We start from the raw sequence: 23,009 nt of genomic DNA on the forward strand, positions 1-23,009 counted from the left end.
AAATTTTTGTTTACTTGAAAATTTATAGGACATGCATGCAAGCATAATATAAAATATATTTTTAGACAGTCACACTGTAAAAAACTTAGTTTTTATTACTTGTTATTACTTTATATAGCATTTTTCACAGTTAATTTTAAAAAAAAAAAACTTTAAAGTTTTGAAATTTTTGAATACCAACAATACTTAGATGAAAAACTAAAATGTAGCTGCAATTTTAAGATTTTTAATGAAAAGGAAAAGAAGACTAAAAATAGTTGCAAATCTCTCAGTTGTATTGAGTGGTGTTCTGGAAATAGTAAAACAGTTAGTTCAAAGGAAGAAATATAACTAACAATCATGAAAAACTAATTAAATAGCCTGAGTAATGACCAAGAAAATGATGACTCTCTGGAATAAATGTGTCATTTCTGTAAAGTGTGATATTGAGAAAAAATAAAATTTAAAAATGATAATTTCATGTTTAAGTTTATATTTTTTGCTAACATTTAATTGTTCAATTTGCAATTGAATCTTAAAGAAGAAATAGAGTATAATTTGTTTTTATCATTACTGTAGAATTAACTGCTCTTTTATATTTAAAAATACTGTTTTGGTTTCTGATTATAGTTTATTATCAAAATATAAATTCAGATTAATTTTTCAAATATATTGAATTTCAGCATATATATGTATGAAGATACTGATGGAACCTTTTTAAGTTAAAAGTATTAACTTCATGACTACATTGCTAAATAATTACTGTATTGCTAATTTTGGAATATTTTTATTAATTAATCTAAGATGTGAAAAATTAATTTAAATGATACAAATATAATCATTTTTTTAAATTTGATATAAATGTGGTACTCTTCTTTAAATGTTATTTTAAAATAATATTTAATAGGTTTAATAAGAAGAGTTTTTAAACTATTGATGTGTTGTTTCTAAGGTAGCTAGATATTTATAAAGCTACCTGTGAAGTGTTTTGGATGAATGCACAAATTTTATCTTTAAAATATGCTTTTGAAAATATCTTGTCATGAAGATATTTTTGGTATATTTATTCTTTGTGACTTTTGTTCATTTAAGATTTGTTGTTTTTTAGAAAAAAACTATGCATATCAGAAAGAGAATTTATAAATTTTTAATGTAAAAAATTTTAACATAAAAAAATCTTTAAAAATTGAACTGTTACTAATAAACATAATCAATTTTTCCTGGCTTTTTTTTATATAAAAAAAGAATTAATAATTTACTATCAAACTCATTACAGATTATAATTACAGTATTGAGTTGACTAATTCTGTATATCTGGTATATAGTAATATGAAAGATGTAATTATGAGTAGATGCTATCAAAATGTGAAAATTCTTCTGAAATAATAATATCAAATTTATTTGTAACTAATGAAGAATTTTTGTTCATTATTTTATTATCTACATTTATTTTGTTTTTCATGCATTTGCAAAATGAAGAAAATGTGTTATGAAGCAAGATGTAATTATAAAATCCTGAAAATGCAGTTTGTAGTAGTACTAGTTTGATTAGTACTAGTTATATTAATTAATTTAAAAATTAATTTTGATATTTTAAATATTTATTTAAAATGTTTAAGTATATAAATGTATTTATATATATTTATATAAAAATATATATCTTTTATTTACATGTACACATGTGTGTGTTTGTGCATGTGTGTGCATGTATTTATTTATATTTGTTTAATATTGAGTGAGTATTTAAATTAGTTGATGTTATTGGGATATGTTAAAAATTGACTGAACAGAATGTTTTCCTATTTTATTGAATTTACTAAAAAGTTATTTGAAACTTGAGAAATAGATGTTTAGAGTAGGGATAGAAGGTCAGACAATCACTAAGGACAATTTATGGTAAGTAGGGGGGTGGCAACACACAAGATAGGAACATCAACTCACTCTCTCCCAGTCTTGTTACAGAAAAAAAGCTCCATGTCTGGGGCAAAGTACTTAACATATATCACAAATATTCTCTATTCCACTACTACCAGACCAATGTGTACGCCTCTGCACAGAGAAGAAAAATGCGCCCTTTTGAAGGTTTCAAGCGCAAAGCTGTTGTCATTGTACCAACAGATGAGGAGTTCAAACGGAGATGTGAAAAACAAGAAAAGGACGAAGGCAAAGATGTGCCTGACCATGCGGTTATGGAGATGAAAGGTAGGCTTTTTCCGCCGGAGGTGCTGTGCTGCACTACCAATGTTTTGTTTCATATTGGCACTCAGTAGGGTTTTGTCAATATTACACATTGTTTAAATTAGCAAAAGCTACGTCATTATTATGGCAAGCTTTTGTCATTCTCCAGTTTTTGGGACCTTGTGAACTAAAAATTAATTATAAATACATATGTACAGTAAACAGCATTAAAGAATTAATTCTAAATTAGTGTCCCAAAAACAGAGATTAATTTGATGTATTTACAGTTGTCTAAACTTCAGTTTTATATTTTTTCAAACAGCAAACTTCACTCTTCCACAACCGGAAACTGTGTTTGATGAAATAATATATGCTGAGTTACCTGCTGAGGAAGCCGAACCTTTAATTCGAAAATATAATGAGGAAGGACGCAAGGCAGCACCACCTCATAAACGCTTCCGTCCGAATGATAGATCTAGAGGCCCTCCTCCTCGTGGCCCTCCAGGTAAATTGTAATTTGTTTTCTTTTGCACTGACTAATAACTAGATTTGTTTTTCTTAGAATCTGGTCGCAAACAGTGCTAAATTATTTGTCATAATCCAAACATTTACTTTCTAAAAGAGTTTTTGATTTTTTGTTATGACATACATTAGTCTAATGATACTTTTTAATATTAAACTACAGTAATTCAAGTCAATATACTATAGTAAAATTTTGCATTGCTTTAGCTTTTTAAAATTAAACCATTTTAAAAGTTATTAAAAGTTCACAATATCTTAATTTAGAAAATTAATAGTTGTATGTATGTATGTGTGTGTGTGTGTGTATATATATATAAATATATATACATACATACATATACACACACATACACTTGGTGTTCAGAAAATAATGCACCACAGAAGTGCCTGACAAAGTAAAAATCAGCCCAACAAACACAATAATAGCAGAAATACATCTGAGAGTTATGGTTGGTTCAACATGTTTACTAAGAGCTCCAAGTAATTTTGGGAGTAAGGATGCTGCCAATAAAAATGGCCCAGGGACTCATTGGTCAAGTAATCCAGCACAAATGTTAACACTCTGCTAAAAAGTAGAGTGTTAACATTTATGTGATGTGTAAGCCATGCTGATTTTCTTGTGCATATTAGTGGTTACCTTGCAGCAAAGAAAAAAAGGATACTTCATTTGTGAAGCAAATTTGCCTGGGAATGACAGGGTTTGTGTTTTCAAGATCCATAAACATTTCTGTAAAGTTTATCCTTTTATTGTAGTCTGCAGGAATCTGTTGATGACATTGGTACTTATACAGATGATAATATAACCCCTTGAGAATCATAAAGTTTTGTTAGATTCTAGAGACAGAAATTGGATCAACCTTTGGACCCAATTCCTGTCTCCAGAGCCACACAGTGAAATGAAAGTAGTTGAATTTACTGTGAATGTGATTATAATGTCATAGATGTGTCATCCATTATACCACTCCTGGGCTTTTCAGGTGTTGACACATCATCTAAGTCATCCAAGCATTGAGTTTTAGCTGCTATTCTTAATTAAACCCATGTGATTTGTTTTTGTGGGGCTATCTTAAAGACAGTGTGTATCACAATGCTCCTACAACTATTTAAGTGCTGATAGATAAAATTTAAAAAAAAATAGTAATTGTGATTCCAAGAAAGACTTTTATTATGTTGTTGAATGTTTCAAAAAATGATTAAAAACTATTATTGTGTTAGTCAGATGAGAACCTAATTCATTAAATAGCAATAAATTCTGTATAATATGCTTTTTGAATGTTCTTTCTATCTCATATAGTTGAAAAGTTATTCAAGTTTAGTTTGGCATGAATTAAAAATCATCCTGTATAAACCACAAATTTTTAACTGAAAAAAGAAGTAAACCCACTGTTTTAATGATAAATAATTGATACTTTTAATAACTTAAATGTGTTCAATTTTTCAAAAATGTTTGATTTAATACCAAAAACTGAAATTTTTTTTGTTGAATTTAAATTACTTTTTACAAGAAACTTTTGTTAATTCAAATTCTTGTATTTTGTAACTTTACTATTTGTTTCAGTCAGATATAGGGGTTTTATATTAAGGAATTTGCTTAGTTTGAATTACAGCTACTTTGAATTTGAAGTTAAAATTTTTGCCCAAACTGATCTGCACATAACTAACTCATACATTTAGATTGAAGTTCACATGCCTCCATACTATAAGAGAATGATTAATTACCAACAACTCTTAATCTGGTCAACATGGCTTCATTTTTACAGTAACACTTTTTAGTTTACCTTACCCATTGATTACCCTTATCTCCTAAAATTCAGCTTGGATTCAGCTACAAGTAGCAGGTTGAGATATTTGTAGGGCTCTACTAGATTTGGGTAACTTACTACTATTTCAGATACTTTAAAAATTTATGCTACATTTTGAGAAATTCCGTTTTACTTTTTATAAAGCCTGTCTGACAACCTGTGAGGTTGTCACTGGACATGTGCTGTTTACCTGCAGTTCATTTGTATTATTAATAAATTACATCAGTTACATGTCACTTTGCACATTATACAGAAATATATAAATCTGAGGTCATTAAAAGTTGTGATTATTTTCTCTCTTGAAATTGAAACTAATGAGGATTTCCTGTGGTCACTTGCCATGTTAAAAAAAAAATTCTTAATAAGACCACACAAGGGCACAAAGCAAATCAGTTATGATTCTTCATTTAACAGCTTAAAATATAAGGAAGAATGTACTCGAATAGAGTACAGTTTTAATTTCAACTTTTAAATTTGCTTCATGGTTACAAAGCATTTGATGCAGAAAACTATTAAGTAAGATAGTTAAATGTTATATGTTATTGTTGACATAAATCTCATAATCATCAAAAATCACATGTTATGGGTGCAACAAAAGGCAGTTGATATTGCAAATAATAACAGCAAATAGCATATAAATTTTCTATGTGAAGGTTCATTATAAGTTGTACTCATGTAATTACCTATTATCTAGAGTTACTATTGACTAAATTCAACATAACCTCATAAGTGACCAAATTTTTTTTTTCTCAGCAGTTATTATATACAAACTTATTTCAAGTAATAGTTCATGCAGTTCTGTTGGTTAAATGTTTGAGATTTTTTTCAGAACATGAATATTCCAAAGGCCTGCCCAAGTATGACACAAACTTATTCATCCTGTAGTAACACACATTTTCAAGTGTCACTGACAAAATAAAAACAAAAATCTTTTCAGATATAAACCATAACTTATTTTAATGCTCGTAAGCAAGCAGTTAAATTGAAATTAAGAGTAGGTTGATTAATAGTAGGTGAATTATGAATGTTGACAGTTTTATACAAAAAGTTTTAAAGGATCATCTTGCCTAAAATTTGTACACAATAGGAATTTTATAGTACTAGTAAACTCTTGAAGTATGATGTCTACTATGATTTTAAGATGCACAGCAAATTTGGGAATATGGGGGAAAAGAACTTAAATTCAAAGTAAATTTATCAAAAGTACATGGAATGCTAGTAACATATTATTAGATTTAACATTATTTTAAATTTTAGAATTATGCTAAATTAGTATTATAAAATGATTTTTTTAAATAGGTCGTCGTGGAGGTTATGGCGGCGGCAATCCTGGATGGGGTTCTAGACCCTCTGGTTCTGGAGGATATAGGGGACCACCACCTGGTGGTCGGGGTTAGTATTTTATAATAAAAAATATCTATACATTGCCTTATTTTGACATACAAAAAATATTTACACTTAATCTGATTGAATTCAGATATTTCAAATGTTATTTAAGTCTAATATAGTCAGAAATGCAACAGAATTTAATTTTTACATGATACTTTTTACATTCAGTTTAATGTGACATTTAGAATATTCTGCAATATTTCGAACTGCATTATTATGATATTGCAATTATGTTACTACCACTTTTACATGTTCAAAAAGGATTGGATTTTTCATTTTTCTACTATGTTTGTGATGCCTCTCATCTGCATTAAATTTAGCTTATTTCAAGAATTTATTAAAAAATTAAACATACAAGAAATTTTTGTAATGGATTTTATTAAGACAAGATCATTACTGTCTTCAGTTTAAGAAAAAAAAAACCTGTATTGATGCTTATTCTAGTGTAACTGCTATTGTGTTCTGGTTATCCTCTCATAGTTAATAAAATTGTTCTCTGCTTTCCTTTATTTAATTCTTATCATAAATTTTACTCTGTCATGGTTTTAATAGGATTAATAATGATTAAAAAACACTTCTGTCTATAGAAGTGTATTAATTTGTATCTGTTAAGTACAGTTTCATTCTTTCAATTAAAAGTGTTTTACAAATCTTAAATTTTTGTTGCCATAAATATATATACATTTTAAAATTAGGTTAAAAATGAAGTGGCAATAACTTTTTATACAGCAGCAGCAAAAAATATGTTCCATAATCAATTTCTGGATGTATGTGCATGGCATGTGAAATGCCATTTATTATTTTACTGCAGATAATCAGTGATGGTTATGACTGTGCCTGAGCACACTTTTCTTGTGAAGCTCTTTAATGTTGCAAAAGTAAACATCTTAAGAAATTATACAAAGATTTTTGCTGTTTGCAATGCTACAAGTCCCAGTGAAATACAAGAAATGCAACGGTGTGTTTCAAAACTAAATTTTTTTAAGGAAATCTCTTCTGCACATCTGGAAAATGTTAACATACAAAAATTAGTTTGGGATGCTACATTTCCTTCCATACAGTGTTGAATAGTGATGCTTTAATTAAGATTACCAGGTATATAAAAACTATTCTAACAAATCTATAAACTTTATATATATTTATTACACAGGATATCACAAAGAATAGCTCTTGTATATAACTTAGTGGAAACACATGAGCCAACTGCTTGTTTCAATACCATAGATATTGAAAGTGATCATCTGTCACACTGATACACAACTGCACACATCAACTCATGTTTAGGAACACTTGGCAGAACATAGTGATATTCATGGTGGCAAATGCATGGCTGATGCTGTGTATTTGCCATCGTCAAAATGCTATATTGTGTGTAGACTTACACAGTATGGAACACCAATATTCATTCAACACAATGTTCCACTCAATGCACTTCATGCGATATACTAGTACAGTACCATATACTCAAACAACTTATTCATGCACTACCCTGTATAAGCTACACACACACACACACACATATATATATATATATATATATATATATATTATATATATATATGTATATGTATGTATGTTGAATTTTGTGTTTAATACGTTTTGCTTAGATTGATTTCTATATATTTCTACAGGTGGAGCAATTCCATTAAGAGTGAGTGAAAACAGAAGTAGTAGAAATAAAAAAGGTAAATTATATTAATTTAAAAAAATTTTAATGTTTAGTATGATGATCATAGCCTTATTACTACTAAATATGCTGGTTATAGCATTGACTTCTATTTTCCTGGCTGTTATGTATACTTGACAAGGGAAAGTAATGGAATCTTGTCAAATTTGACCCTCCAAATTTTTTGCAAATCTATGTTTTGAGACCTGAACCCAAAAAAGTCCAAAAAATTCTGCGGATATGTTTGTGTCTTGGCATCTAATTTGCTTAATATCTCAGGACAGGGTGAAAGAAATGAAATTTTGTATATAAGGGCCATTGATAATATTAAATGTTGGTTGTGAAAGATCAAGAGGATGGAGGGATAGAGAGTAGTCATATATCATATGTCATAAGTGGTCAGACTTAAAACGAAGATTTTACTTGTTAGCAATTACAATGTTTTATAAAACTCATCTCTACCCTCAAAATTAAGTATTTTGCTATTTTATTATAATTAAAAATTATGAAGTTTTTATAACATCATCTCATAACAGATGGTACCACATACAATTTTAGTTATTTATTTTGATTAATAATACAAATAACAGCACGGGTATAGCTGAACATTAATTCATAACCTTGCGTCTGCCTATTATACACAAATGCATCCTACTGACAACACTAACACACGCACTAACAACTCCAATAACACTCAGGCTCTTGTGGTTGTTGAATATAACCACCACCTAGACTCCATTTACAGGAAAATTGCCACATATACCAACAAAAAGATTGCTTACAAGAGGTGTAATACTATATATGACCTCTTGCGCAATTCCAAGGATGACATAGATAAAAGAATGACACCAGAGGTATACTCTGGTCCATTATGGGATGACAGGTTTCAAAGAGAGCTTCTCTACATTGGTTCCACGAAACGCTCTCTTGACAAGCGTCTATGTGAACACAAGTATGATATTGAGCACAACAGAGACACCACTGCCCTATCCACGTATGCCTTGACCCGGGTATAAGAGCTGATCTGCAAAACGCAGAATTGATTAAACTCTCCCATCGATTGGAACATTTATGATCCCTGGAAACTCTGGAGATATACAAAGCCGGATTGCGCATGAACTGCATCAATTCTAAAGATGCGAGTAACATTTCTCAAGCTTGGAAGTTTTGTTGCGACGGGGAAGATCCCCACAGCTCTATTTAACGTACATTTCTATCCCTTTGTTTACATATAGAATATAATTACATTATATTATTTCGTTTGTGCCATGTTAGCAACACGTATGCTTCCATGGCAACGCGTGCACACAATGGTCTTTTATACGAAAGTTTGAAAACATTCTAAAAGATTTTAGAAATTGTAACAAATCTCAATAGTTATAACTTGAAGAAGACCAAGTTACACGATCGAAAACGTTTGTTTTCAATTAAATTATCACTGGTTTTTCAAAGGTTGATGTGAGTGAATTGTATACTTCACCAGTATTTATACAAGTGGATGATTAATACAAATATTATTTTTAAAATGAAATCTCCATAAAAGCCAGGAAAGTTATGCAATTCGTTGCTAGATTTTTTAGCAATGAAATGGTATTAGTCTTAATGTAATGTTTATAAAAATACATAAATATAACTAATTTATTTAAAATGTAAATTTGAAGTTGTAGAACATACTTGTTTTTTAATTTTATATAAATGATATTTACTCCTTTTTTTTTAATTGGTTAAATGTTTTATTAGGAAATGATGGAAAAGCTACTGATTAATTTTTGCATAAAGGGTCCATTTTTGAAATATACTTTTTTGCAAAACATTTTTTTAATATTATTATTTGTAAAGCTATTGGCAAAAGTGTGAATTTTTAAAAATTAACTCTTTAGAAGGATATATATTATTAAATGTGTTATATTTGTTCAAAGCCAAATGATTGCTGTAATTAATATGCTGTAATTAATAATTAGAATCAATACATCAGTCTTCAGGAAGTTGATATATTTACATTTGTGTTCAGTTTTAATCACAGAATATTTTAACAGGTATGTATGGTGGCCCTAGACCTCGTGGCCCTCCTGGTGGACATAGAGGTCATCCCCGGGGTCCTCCTGGTGGTGGCAGTGGCAACAGACAAAGACGTGGTGGTTCGGTAATTATTACTTTTTATATATTTTACTAAAATGGTAGTTTTTGAAGTTATACAATTAATAATACTTTATATACTATACATACATACATACATACATACATTCAATTTAGCTTAATTGGGAAACTGGACTAATCCATTTTGACTCATTTAAACAACTACCTCAATTAAATGAAATAATCATAAATTCTAAAATAAAATATAAAATATGTAATAATTAGGTTAAAAATAATAATTAGGTACCTATTTTACTTTATTAAACCAAAATACAGAAAATATTTGTACTATAAATTTGCTAGACTCACGACAATAGATAACTGTTAGTGTTGCTAAATAGAGTATTAGAAGTGATGTACACAAGGGTTGACCGTTTGATTCATTCCTGATGGAATAATTTTCCCTTTCTTCCTTTTAGTTAGAACATGTTCTAACTATAAAGGGAGAAAGGAAAGGGTTCATCCAAAAGTCACCTTACAGTCTTCCTTTGAACACAGTTTCCTTTACTTGGAGATGGGCCACTTCGGCAGAAGTGTCCATAGAATCAGCCAGCTCTAGATACTGGTCTCAACAATTGGATGGCTGCTGTCCAAATCTAGATGTAATTATGCACACAATAGAGAGGTTGTGGTCGAAGTTTTCATTTCCAAAACATGAACATTGAGTGCCACCATCCTGTAAGCCTAGAAGTTTGACAATGGCATTTGGAACATCATTGGAATCATGCTCGACGTTCCAAATGCCATTGCCGAACTTCTAGGCTTATAGGATGGCGGCACTCAACACTCGATGTTCACATTTTGGAGATGAAAACTTCAGTCGAGAGACCTTGAAAAATTGTCCAGGGATTTTTGGCCCTTTGCTTTTAAGGGATCGTCCAGTCCAATCCAGAACAGGGTCAGTAGTTCACATTCAGGTTTACCTCAGACAGGATCCCTGTGTGATACATCCTGCTATGCTGACCTTCTCTGGAAAAACCAAACTGCCCAAGCGAAAGACAAATCGCTTTGTCTCTGCCAACCATTAGGCCTACACAATAGTGTATGTAGTGTCTACATATTTTTGGAAGATCCCTAAAATATATAAAAATTGCTAAATTCTTTTTCTGCTATTGTCTCAATTAAGTGATTAAATTATGTATTAATTTATTAGTTTGGTTTCCATTCTTTGAGATTTGGCCCAATAAAAGCGGCTGCCCGGATTAACCGGTGGTCCGGTTAAATGGAATCATTTATTTATTTATTTTAGTTTGAAATGTAATGTGTAATACAAGAAGAAAGGGTTAATGTTACCTTAGGATCCAAAATGGCGGCCAGGGAAATTTTTCCCTATGTTGGAGAGTGCGATGGGGAAAAATTTTCCCCTCCATTCAAGATGGCTGCGGTTGCGGCCGCCATCTTGAATTTCTCTGCAGACTCCGCGGATTTTTTCACCGAAATAAACAATAAAAAACAACAAAAATAGGAGTTTTTTACTCACTTTTCAAGTGTTTGATATTCTGAGTATGATCTCCTGTTTGGGGGTCGACGAAATTTTTCGAATTGTTGACAGTATGTTTGACCACTACTTCTTCTATGTCGTCAATATGCATATATCCTTTCCATTCGTCCGTTATTATCGTACTGCCAGAATTCACGTATTTATAAACAATCCAATTCACAGTGTTTTCTGATCTGTCGTTCACCTGACATATGAAGCAATTCTTATCTTCATCGCAATGAATGCAAATGGACTCGGTCGGTTGTGTGCCTAATTTTACAGCAAAATTTGATGTGTTATCGATACGGGGAGGTAAACCTAGCTCCGAAAAGTCGTCTTCCATTAACTTGTAGAAATCACGGGAAGTGCATCTCGACCAAAATTCGTTGTTGCAACTCAAATCGGCAAAACTAGTCATTATCGAACTATTGGCAATAAACTAAACGCGGGGAGGTAAGGAGAGGGAAAAAAACATGGTCTTTCCTTAATTTCTGATTACTTGGTTCTCTAACTTTTAGGATTAAATTGTTATAAAAGAAATAACAGTACTTACTAATACTGGAGGAAATAATAATAATAAATATTCAACGATAGCAATTTGTGTGCGAATGAAATATCATTACGAAAAAAAAACACAGCAATTAATTCAATACGAAACTAGTCGATTTGCATAACATTGGCCAGAAATGAACAGAAATCACGTTGCAGATCATGCATTTGCATATTCGTTCGTAACACACCTACGAATTTCCTGCTGATTTTACTCTTGCACGACGTCATGAAAAGGCTCCCTCTACCGTCGCAAATTTACACATTACCGTCTCCGTTTCGAGGTTACAGGATACTATGCAATGTTGAACGCAGGGTAGAAACCAAACAGGGAAAAATCCCCACGTCGTCGAGGTCGCGACTCTAGGGAAAAATTTTTTCCTCGTCGCAGTCTCCGAAGTAGGGAAAAATTTCCCTGGCCGCCATTTTGGATCCTAAGGTAACATTAGCCGAAGAAAGAATTAAGGAGCTAAAACTGATGGCATATTTATTGGAAATTTCACATTTAATGTGGTTATGCTGTTGCATGATTTACCTTAATTCTTTCTTCTTGTATTACTCATTACATTTTAAACTTTACAGCACCCGCTACTGGCAATTTAACTATTTTTTCCTCATTCCATTCTTCTTCCCCTTCTTAAATAGAAAGTCATTTTGATTTTATTTGGGTTATTCCTTCAGGCTACTAACAGTTTCAAATAGAGATACTTATTTTATAACCATCTGGTATGTATATGATTAATCATTATTATCTAATACTGTTAACTGCAACTTCCAATCAGTGATCTATCCACAGGTTGGCAAAAATTGTAGTTAAAAAATTTTCAACTTTTAAAGTTAGCACAAAGAAATGTAGGTTAATCTTAGAACTAGCTACATAATTATTATCCAAATTGTTGAATTATACTTAGTAATAGTCTAGTTATGATTCAATCATAACTAGACTATTATCAAGTATAATTCAACAATTTGGAGTATTATGAATTTAATTGTTTAGCTATAATTAAATTCAGAAATAGTTGAATTTAAATATAGCTATATGAAGTAAATGTTGTTAATATAAGAATTATACTTGCAGTGCTAATGTTGAAAATATACTATAAATGTTAATTTAATTTTTATTGTTTTGATAATTAACCATTAAAACTAAAAATATTGTTTTCATCAGGGTTATAATTATAATCAAGGTCAGTGGAACCAAGGACAATGGAAATCTGGTGGCAGTGAGTACACTTTTAATAGTTAGACAGATTATTTATTTGAAAGATTAAATTAATGTTGTTTTCAGATTATTATAATCAACAAGGTTATGGCAGTTCATATCCTTATCATCAACAGTGGAGTCAGCAACCGTATTATCAACAGAATCAAGGATATGGTCAAGGATATTATAATCAAGGATATTATCATCAGGGTTATGGTGGATATGGACAGAAATAAATTACATTTTTATTGCTTATCATCTTTTCATTTTATCATTGACAACTGCCAAACAAAATTATTCCTGTCAAATAAAAATTATATTGACAGATTTGAAATTTGTTTGTAGTCATGTAAAATTGATATAAAATTAAATATAATATGCTTTTAGTATTAATAGTTAAATAATCATTTTTATGGTGCTGTCTCTTTTGTGGTGTCATACAGCCTCAATCTTTCTTAAAATTGTGCTTGAACAAATCAGTTTTTGACAGAGTTTAACTATTAAATGTTTAGTGTATTTTTATTTTGCAAATGCACACAGGCTGTTTTCTTTTTTTCTGTTTTTTTTTAAATTTTATGAATGTCTATTCACCCATTGATTTATATACATCAATTTTGTTTGTATATATATATATATATATAATTTTATATAGTAGGTCATGTTTTGCATCATAATGGCAGTGTGATAAAAAAAAAACTGAAAATAAAAAGCAATCTTAACATGTATGTAAAACTATATTTCAATTTGAATTAGATTAAATAGTTAAAAAAAAAGCCATCACATCTGTGTATTTTGCATCATTATGATATTCTAATCAAATCATTGAATAATTAGTATTAATAAATTCATAGACATTGTTTTATGGAATTTAGTTTTTTATTGTTATTCTTGCCAACTGGCACCAAGAGAGCAATTATGGTTTCTTTAATTATACTTTGATATGATTAACTGTATCTAATGAATTTTTCAGATATTAAACATAAAACACCATTCAGTTTATTAATCCTAGAATCCTTTTAAAAAGATTAACATCTTCAATATCGGATTATATAAAGTAAACTAAAATGTAAAATTTAAACTTTAAAATTTATTTTTCATTTTTTAACATTAAAATATTAATCAGTTATAAAACCAAAATTTTGTTTTTGTGAAACACGGATATTCAGGACATAATTTAAAGTAAACTGATGACAAATTTATCTTCAAAATAGATTTTATTATTTTCATTGATAATATGGCATGGATTGTCAAAGAAGATAATTCAAACTGTTTAGAGAGGGGCTGTACAAAAAATTTCATCCACTGTAATTTAACAATCAAAAACTATAAACTATTAGTTGTCAATTTCTTCCAAACTTCAATATTTCTCTTAATACAACTATAAACATCAATTGTGGACTATTTTTATTCCAAGCATTAGCTGGTTAGTTTTTCCACTCTTAGTAATAGAATAATTTAGTTTCTATATTGCTGCTGCTTTTTCTATTCCATCTCAGAGATATTTTAATTCTAATGAAATAAAATTAGGTTCTTTCCTCGGATATTGCAAACACATGGAAAGATAGAAAATTCAGAAAATTTGTTATGAAAAAGTATTCTATTTGGATCTGTTAAAATGAAAGAAATGTACCACACACACTCATTACTGGTTTGTTTTGTTTTGTTGTGAATGCTATATCATGTTTGATGAGTACAGAATATTATTAGTTTCTGATAACTTTATAATATTGGAGAAATACTACCTCATACCTTACAAGACGTTGGTGAATCCTGCCTCTAGGCTCAGAAATTTTGAAATATTATTAATAAACTTTTTAAAAATTTATTTAGGCTACTTTCAGTTAAAATTAAGGCTACTTTAATGTATCATTTTTGCATAGTCATTTGCTTAAAACTTTTAATTTTAAGCAAATGACTATACTCTAATTATATATAAAAAATTTAATTGGATGAAAGATTCAGAATGTTTCTAATGCTACTTATTTTCCTGAAATATTTGAATTTATTGTAAATGAAAATATGTACATGTTAACTTGAAAATGCATTACCAAAAACTGTTGTTGTTTTTAAAACAATTTTCATATTAAGCCATTTTCCAATATTTCTTGGAAAGTTCAATAGTATGCACTACAGTCTGTTTCAAAATTATAAACACACACAACATTTTTCAGTAACAAAAACATTAACTATAGTAATGTATTTATTATATTAATATGTTTACAACATCAATTTAAACATTTTCTGAAATTTTTAGACCAATATGACAATTACAAAAAATTATCACAGATTGTCAATTTTTGAGTGTTTCAAAAATATAAACACAGGTGCATAAAATTAGTATAATAATTTTTTAAATTATTGGTTTAGTTAGTTGTCACCAGAGGGGAGTATTGCTCATTATTAAAACGTGGTGCAAATTTTAAATGGTTTTTTTGTGATCTAAAACAATGCCTCGTGGAAAAACACAGAGTTGGAAATATGTGAAATTTACCAACTAAAAAAAATCAGGACAGTCTCCAAGACAAACTTTGGCAGCTATAAATTGATCTATGCCTGCTGTGAGAAATGTGTTTAACTCATGGTGAAAATTATGGCAGAAATAAGCAATGTGCAAGGTCTAAACTTACACCTAGAAACGAAAGAAAGGTTTTTCAGCTACTGATGGTCAAGAAGTTGTCAGTCAGAGAAGCAGCATCAACATTGCCAATAGCAGTTTCACCAGCAACTGTATGGGCCAGCACCTCAAATGCAATAAGTAGGTAGGTACAGTACTTATGTTTTGATACATAAATCAAAACAAACAGCTTATGAAACAAGTACTTTACAGTAGCAGTAGTCCTTTTGACCAAAAAAAATGTAAGAATAAAAAATCAATACTTGATTAAAAAATAAGTAATTATTTATACAGCTCATTAATTATTGTTAAATCATCAGGCCATTAATGATTTATAAGAATATTTGCATGATTTGGTAGCTTGATTTGTAATAAGGATTTTTCTATTCTCAAAACTGAAATTCCTTGCAATTTTCAGAATTAATGACTTATTTGCAGTTCTGCTTTTACAGGACTGAGAGTAGTTAAATAGTCAATAATTGATTCGTTATGCACATTATTCAAGAAGCACAGGCACAAGCAAAAACTCCATCTGAATTTGAACCAAATATAGAAAATACAACTGTATTAAAATCAGAAAATTTAAATTGCGTTGGCTTTAAAAATTTTCATTTTTTTACAGTTAATAAATACAGATCTATCAACTGGATTAAACAAACTTAAATAACTTTTTAATTTGACAGAACACTTCATATAACTAATCTGTCTGATATCATTTAAACCAGCGGCAGTAGCGTAGCGTAGTGGGCGGCAAAATTTCACAATAATTAATAATATCTTGTAAAAATTTGTAATAAAAATCTGTGATTATCATATTGCAAAACATATATACATGACTTTTTTATTTGTAACCTGTACAATACACAATAATGATGATTGTTCTTGCCGAAATGTTCTTTAGAATTACTGTATATTTTAGTCTTTTAAATTGAGATACCTAAATAAGGGGGCGGCAAAATTTTCCTCCGCCCCGGGCGGCTGATTTCCACGCTACGCCACTGACCAGCGGTTCCCAACCAGTGGTCCGCGAAAGATTTAAAACTTTTATTCATTTTAAATTATTATTCCTACATTGATACAAACTGAATTTAATTTTTACTAAAAATGTCATGTTTTCTATTATAATAGTACTGTTAAAGCATGTTACTCTTGAGTTTAACGATTACTTATGTTAAAAGTTTTGATTTTTAGATTGACACAGTTTATTTTTCTTAAACCTTGTGGTCCCTGCTAACAACAATGAAATCAAAGTAGTCCCTGTCAAAAGAAAGGTTGGAAACCGCTGATTTAAACCTATATATATTAGTTTTACATCCTGATAGGAGAAAAAGTTTTGTCAAAAAGGTTATTCACAGAAAAATATCAAATTTTGACTTAATAATGAAGTAAATCTTGATAAATTTTGTTCACACTGTTTTCTTTACATGCTTTTGAGTACTGGTAGAAAGACTAAGCAAATTAGAACCCCAAAAAGTCATCTTTGATTCTCTGCGTCAATTTCATTTGCCGCTTTTTCAGAACTTAGAGCATTATTTTGTTTTTATCTAGTGTTCATTTCATAAAATAAAGTTTAGAGCTTGTGAAAAAATGCTAAGCACCATACTGTAATTTGATTTTGGAGCCGATTAGATTTTTTAGAAAATTATTTCTTAATGTTTCCGGACGTTCTTCTCAGAAGACAAAATATGTGAACTCCTTCATTGCCAGAAAGACTTCAACTAATCTTTCCACGGCCAGATAGCCATTTTGTCCGTATGCGACAAAGTATAAATTTGTTGTAAATCCATAAATTCGAAAAATGTAAGTTAAACTAGCGATTATTTATTGTGAGATCGTCATAATGTCGGGCTGCGATTCTTTTATTTATTTCATTTAAATATATGCTCACCACCTCAAATTAGTACTCTAGTGCCTTGCCCCTGTAAGTCATGGTAACTTCAATCAATACCTACACTGGTTTGGGCATAGGGAAGCCCCCTATTGCACGTGATGAAACCCCTTCACTTAATTTATCACTGTTGTCGCTTTAGCGATCTGCGGGAAAAATTGATGAGAACCACCATTATGGGAGGGCACAATTGGCCCAGCCCATTGGACATTCTTATTGGTGAACCTGGTGTTTTCAAAGAACTAGTTGACTATTCTCTCAACGAAAGCACTAGAACCTGACTTCAGTAATTAGTTCTTCTGACACGGACTTTACACCTTAAGTAAAGCAGCCTTAGGGTACCCGGCAATGCAGCTCGCCTATATGTTTGTTGAAGGGGACAGTCATTTACAGGTGTGGATATTTCTGTGTTCGCATCATTGTCTCCAGTCATAGCATTGTTTGATTGTCATATGTGTAAGTCCATGTATGAGTTCTTTTTTAATGTCCATGCAGTGGCGTAGCGTGGGTGTCAGCCGCCCGGGGCGGAGGAAAATTTCGCTGCCCCCTTATTTAGGTATTTTTACAAGATGATATTATTTATTGTGAAATTTTTCCGCCTCCACTACGCTACGCCACTGTGTCCATGTAACTTTATTGTACATAACTGCGTCGACATCTATTTATTTTATTTTACTATCTACGATTATAGATAGTGTGTGTCGGTTTTACTATATACCCCTGCAATGCGAAAACTTACGACACTTCATATTTACCAGTAACATAATCTCTTGTATCATGTCTGGTTTAATAAATATGTTGCAGCGCTCATATAGTTTTCCACTTTCACCAACTATCCTATCTCACTTTATTCTTACTACTGCTAAATCTCTTTTACTCTTCCTCATGCTTGGAAATACCTCTGAGTAGTCCTGGCTTTTCCGCCCCATTCATGTTGCAAATGTATATCATACCTTTAACAGTAGTGTCGTGCCGATCGTCTATTAACTGCTTTCAGAAGAAAACTTTTGAATTAAAACAACGTTACTTCCAGTTTGTACCGGAAGTTCGCGTACAGTCAATTGGGGCCTCCTGCCCCTAAGGTTTCCATATCTGATATCGGATTTCATTTATCTATAATCCCGTTCTCGAGATTAAGACAGACGGACGGCAGTGGGAATTTATAGGTCTACATTATTATTATTATTATTTTTTTCAAATTTCAGCCCAACAGCTTGGCTTGAAATAAGAAAATAATTAAATCCGTATTTTTAGCAGTATTCAAAATCCAAATCGTATATTACACCATTATTCGCAGTATGTGTTGGAAAAGCAGCTGCTAAAATTTTTGGAGTATTGTATATCAAAGGATGGCGACCAAAATTCATACTTGCGCTAGTCGCTGTATTTTAATCTCCATTTAAATGAACTTTGTAAACTCTCACGGATCGAGGAGATATATTCCAGCAAAAAGTATAAAACTACATTTACAAAGATTGGAAATACGACCATGGTTACATGCATGAGTAGAAATATTAATGTATACAGTCGGGCGGTCCGCCCCGGGTGACACCCGACTGTAAAAATTAAATCGCGAAATAAACCTTGATGACGCGCTTGTACAGTACTGTACATTGGACGGCCACATGGCCGAGCGGTCAAGGTGGCAGCCTACCGCTCTGGGGGACCCGGGATCGAATCCGAACGGGTCGAATAATCCCCAGGAATTTTCCGGAGGTGGTCCGTTCGGATATGTCGGGCCCCGTCCCTCACCACCCGGTCGCCCCATTGTGGGCCTGGCCGAACCCATAATGGGCCTAGTAAAAGATTTTTTTTTTAACTCTTTCGCCCTGTGGGCACTAAGAGGGCCCTGTAAGCCCTCTTAGTGCCCACAGGGCGAAAGAGTTAAAAAAAAAGTACTGTACATTGTCATAGAAAGTTCGATCGGCTCGAAAAGCAATGCCTAAAAGAAAAGTCAACGAATACACGCATATTACGATTCAATAATCCGATAGTGTTTTATTAGAGAGTGTGAAGAAAGGTTACACCCACGGTGTGACTTGGGGTGACACCACGATATCCGCCCCGGGTGTCACCCATGCTAGCTACGCCACTCAGTAGACCCCCCTATAACACGATAGATACGTTCCGTGTTATATGAATTCCGCGTACGAGTCACTTAAATACATGAGCCAATCACAGCCCGGCACGTGTGCAGTTTAGAAGCTACGGCTGTTGAAAGGTTTTCTTCCATAAAATTAACCGATTCTAGACTAATTTGACTCAAATTTCCAAAACACGTATAATTTTTTGGGAATAATCCATATAAACTATGCTATAAACAAAAAAATTGTAGGATTAGTTACCGAGTGTGCACCGTTCGACAACGCCATTGCTTAAGCTTGTATTCGTCGCGGAGCGGCTCATTGAACAGCAGGCGCGTGTTTCCTGATAAGTTATTTTTCTGCGAAAAATTCGCTGAACTTTGGAGACATCATTAATATAAATATAATTTTTATGGCTGTTAAATAATAAATGGTTTTTAGTAGGTCCGTTGCTCGTTTAAACTTAACGGTTTGTGCAATGTCCTCTATTGGTCCAGATTCGACCAATCCTGTCGCGACACGAGTCGGCGATGACGTTTTCCCGTGTTATACGAATCTCTTAGCGTGTTATACGAACACGATCGCAAATTTTTCGCCGTGTTATATGAACCCGTGTTATAGGGGTCTACTGTATTTTTTTTTTAAGTTCCGCTAGAGAAACTTCTACAGATGCCTGTCATAAAACATTAAATCTAATTTAGTCCAGTTCTATATCTTTTAAACTCATTTTCCCGAAATTTTTGATTGAAAATTGTGCATGCGAGTGCTTAACGTGTAGTAGTACATTTGTTTCAGCTGCAATAATTTTCTTTCGAGATCATTGTCTTTCGCATTAAAAAGACTGACTTCGATTTGTTTTATCTGTAGACGCTTTCTTTAGAAGTAGAGCGTTTTCTTCCTTTTGTTTATGCACATCGCTTCCCTCTAAATAACAAAAAAGAAAAAATCCGATATTTTACAGTAACTTGTTAATTTCGAGGCACAAAAAGTCATTATTCTTGCTTCCATTATTTTCGATGATTGCACGAACGCTGATTGCAAACTCATTTGGGCTGTTGTATAGATTGCACCCTATGGAATTTTGGGACTTTGAGTATATATCTTAACTCCGGACCGAGACGAGTTCAACGATACCCTACTTTTGAACCGGAGACGAAAAATAAGTCCCGAAATTCCATAGGGTGCAATCTATACAACTTCCCTCATTTGTCTTGTATTTCCTTTTTTAAAGTAAATATAAAATAACAATTGTAGATCTTATTGTGAATAAAATATTAAAGAAGTAACAAGCTCGGTGCGCATTGGCGTCTGCAGAAAATTTTTCAAAGGAGAAAAGCTTGGAGACAAATAACTATATCAATAAATTTTTATTTAATTTTTTGGGGTTTTTTCACAAGTAGATTATGAACTACAGTATTGGATTAATACAAAAAGACAGCTTTCCGTGATCGAGACGCTGTCTTTTTGTATAACGAGACTCTTATACGATTGTTATTTGTGGAATTTTTACTCGATTCCATAAGTGGCAAATGCCCCTTCTGCGGACGCCCATTTTTGTGCAGTAAGATTGTTTCAGAAACTGGCTAAATGTGAAAAAATACAAAAATGTTCAAGTTATTGTTCAGAGTCGATATGTGTGCTGCGAATACTGTATAAATACAGTAGCCAAAAGTTAGAAGCGAGTTTTCTCAGTTATAGCAACGTCGAGCGTTATTGAAGTTTCGTGTGTTTCCCAGTTTGCTATTTTGAAGTAAATGTTCGTTGTTTAAATATAGACAACTTGCATGTGACGTTTGGAGTCCCGGATGTAGTACGTTTTGCCCAGCGCCAGTTTTGTGGCTCCGTTCCGTTTTAACCGCTCCTGATACATGACAATAACCAAACTTTAAATGGGGGAAAGTGTAAACTTTGTGTGGTTCACCTAATGAAGAGATACGATGTAAGTAAATTTTAAAACAGAATACAACAAATTCGACAATTACAATTATAGGCCTATATATATAACCACGCAGTACTTGGAAGTGATGCTATGCAGTGGTTAATAACACTATTATAAAACGTACATTTTTAGTCAGTACAACGACACAACGACAGTGTTATAATTTGTTTTAATGTACTGTACTTAAATTTCTCTTGCTAGGAAATGTATATTGGGAAGAACTAAATCTTTGGATCAACCCAGCCACTTGCTACAAAATTGTCCGTCTGCCGTTCACGTTTTGGCTGAATACGTGCGCCTCAACCTCTCTATTATTATATTACAAATTTCACACAGTAGACACCTTCACAACAATTTATATAAATAAGATGTTTTTGAAAAATAAATGATTAGTGAATATTATGGTAATATGTAGTTCTTGTGATAAATATATTTTTCTAAATCTGAAAAAGCAATGTTTAATGTTCTAAAAACATTTGTTAAAACAAAGCTGCACTTATTTTTAGGTAATTCTCTTTCTCTTGGTGTTTTTCTTCTTAAGCCCGATCTTACTCGAGATTTGACACACTATCCTCCTCAATCTTTAATCATCAACATTTAATAGCATCCAATTCCTTAATAGGCCTATGCAAACCTTCCGGTAAAATTTGAGAAATTTTTGACACGAGCTATTTAGCTTCAAATTTTTATGTATGAATGGAAGTTTGTGGGTGGAGCGCAAAAATCGCGCTTCAAACTCAAATATCCATCCATACATACTGAAAAAACTCCGAATTTGTTTTCATTTTTCCACGTTTCAAGGTCTCCAGATCCAAAAATGTGGGGTAAGTCTTCGGGGTCATTTTTTAAACCAATTTCCGTACTTCCTCTCTCTCTCTCTCTCTGTTAATTTAACAGCCGGAAAAATAAAAAGTGTTTAAGTTGATGATGAAAAAGGTGTGTACTAGAAACTGGGACTAGAAGAAAGAAAACACCAGCTTTCCATTTTCGATCCATACCGGAGCCAGTGCCATATGGATGGAAGAATAAAAGACGTCCGCTTGTTCCCGTTCCGGTTTTTAAAAACTTTTTAACTTTTAATCGGAGATTTTTTCACATTTTAAAGGGGATTTTAAATTTATTGACGACTAAGTACCCTACCAAGAAAGGTCATGATCGTCATTAATTGTATTCTGGAACATGGAAGTGAATAAAAAGGATGATTACTTTGTCGGATTTTGCCTTCAATTTTTAGTTAATATTAAAACTGTCAAGCTGTAAACTTTATGAATAAAAATATTCTTCAAAAAAGTTAAACAAATGGATACTTCAGGTCTTGTTTACGGTCAGGAACTACAGTTCAATTCAGACGCACATTTCCATACAGTTAAGGTTGCTGACCATGACAGAAGGTAAGCCATCTTTTTTGCTCGAATGCATTTTTTTGATGTAAGTTTTTAAAATAATGTTCTTTCCTGCGAATACATTATCACTGATGCAAGCGTGCGATAATAATTCAAATCTTTATAGTATAAATGCATACTACTGAAAATAATGAAATATAATTTTAGAATTATTTGCGAATCATAAGGATTTCAGG

The 23,009-nt window shown here is 31.8% G+C and overlaps 1 protein-coding gene across 1 annotated transcript in view; it reads left to right on the forward strand.

Annotated features, from left to right (window-relative positions):
* LOC136978674 (heterogeneous nuclear ribonucleoprotein U-like protein 1) overlaps positions 1 to 13,298 on the forward strand; it is a 100,955-nt gene extending 87,657 nt beyond the window's left edge. The window contains exons 15-21 of the mRNA XM_067274417.1: positions 2,013 to 2,181; positions 2,480 to 2,662; positions 5,781 to 5,873; positions 7,502 to 7,555; positions 9,573 to 9,679; positions 12,870 to 12,924; positions 12,990 to 13,298. Coding sequence (XP_067130518.1) covers positions 2,013 to 2,181; positions 2,480 to 2,662; positions 5,781 to 5,873; positions 7,502 to 7,555; positions 9,573 to 9,679; positions 12,870 to 12,924; positions 12,990 to 13,141 — 813 coding nt within the window. The 3' untranslated portion in view covers positions 13,142 to 13,298. The remainder of the gene's footprint in view (positions 1 to 2,012; positions 2,182 to 2,479; positions 2,663 to 5,780; positions 5,874 to 7,501; positions 7,556 to 9,572; positions 9,680 to 12,869; positions 12,925 to 12,989) is intronic.
* The last annotated feature ends 9,711 nt before the right edge of the window (positions 13,299 to 23,009 follow it).

This window comes from Centruroides vittatus, unplaced genomic scaffold (assembly GCF_030686945.1).
Source record: "Centruroides vittatus isolate TY-2023 unplaced genomic scaffold, ASM3068694v2 contig_549, whole genome shotgun sequence".
Taxonomy (NCBI): domain Eukaryota; kingdom Metazoa; phylum Arthropoda; class Arachnida; order Scorpiones; family Buthidae; genus Centruroides; species Centruroides vittatus.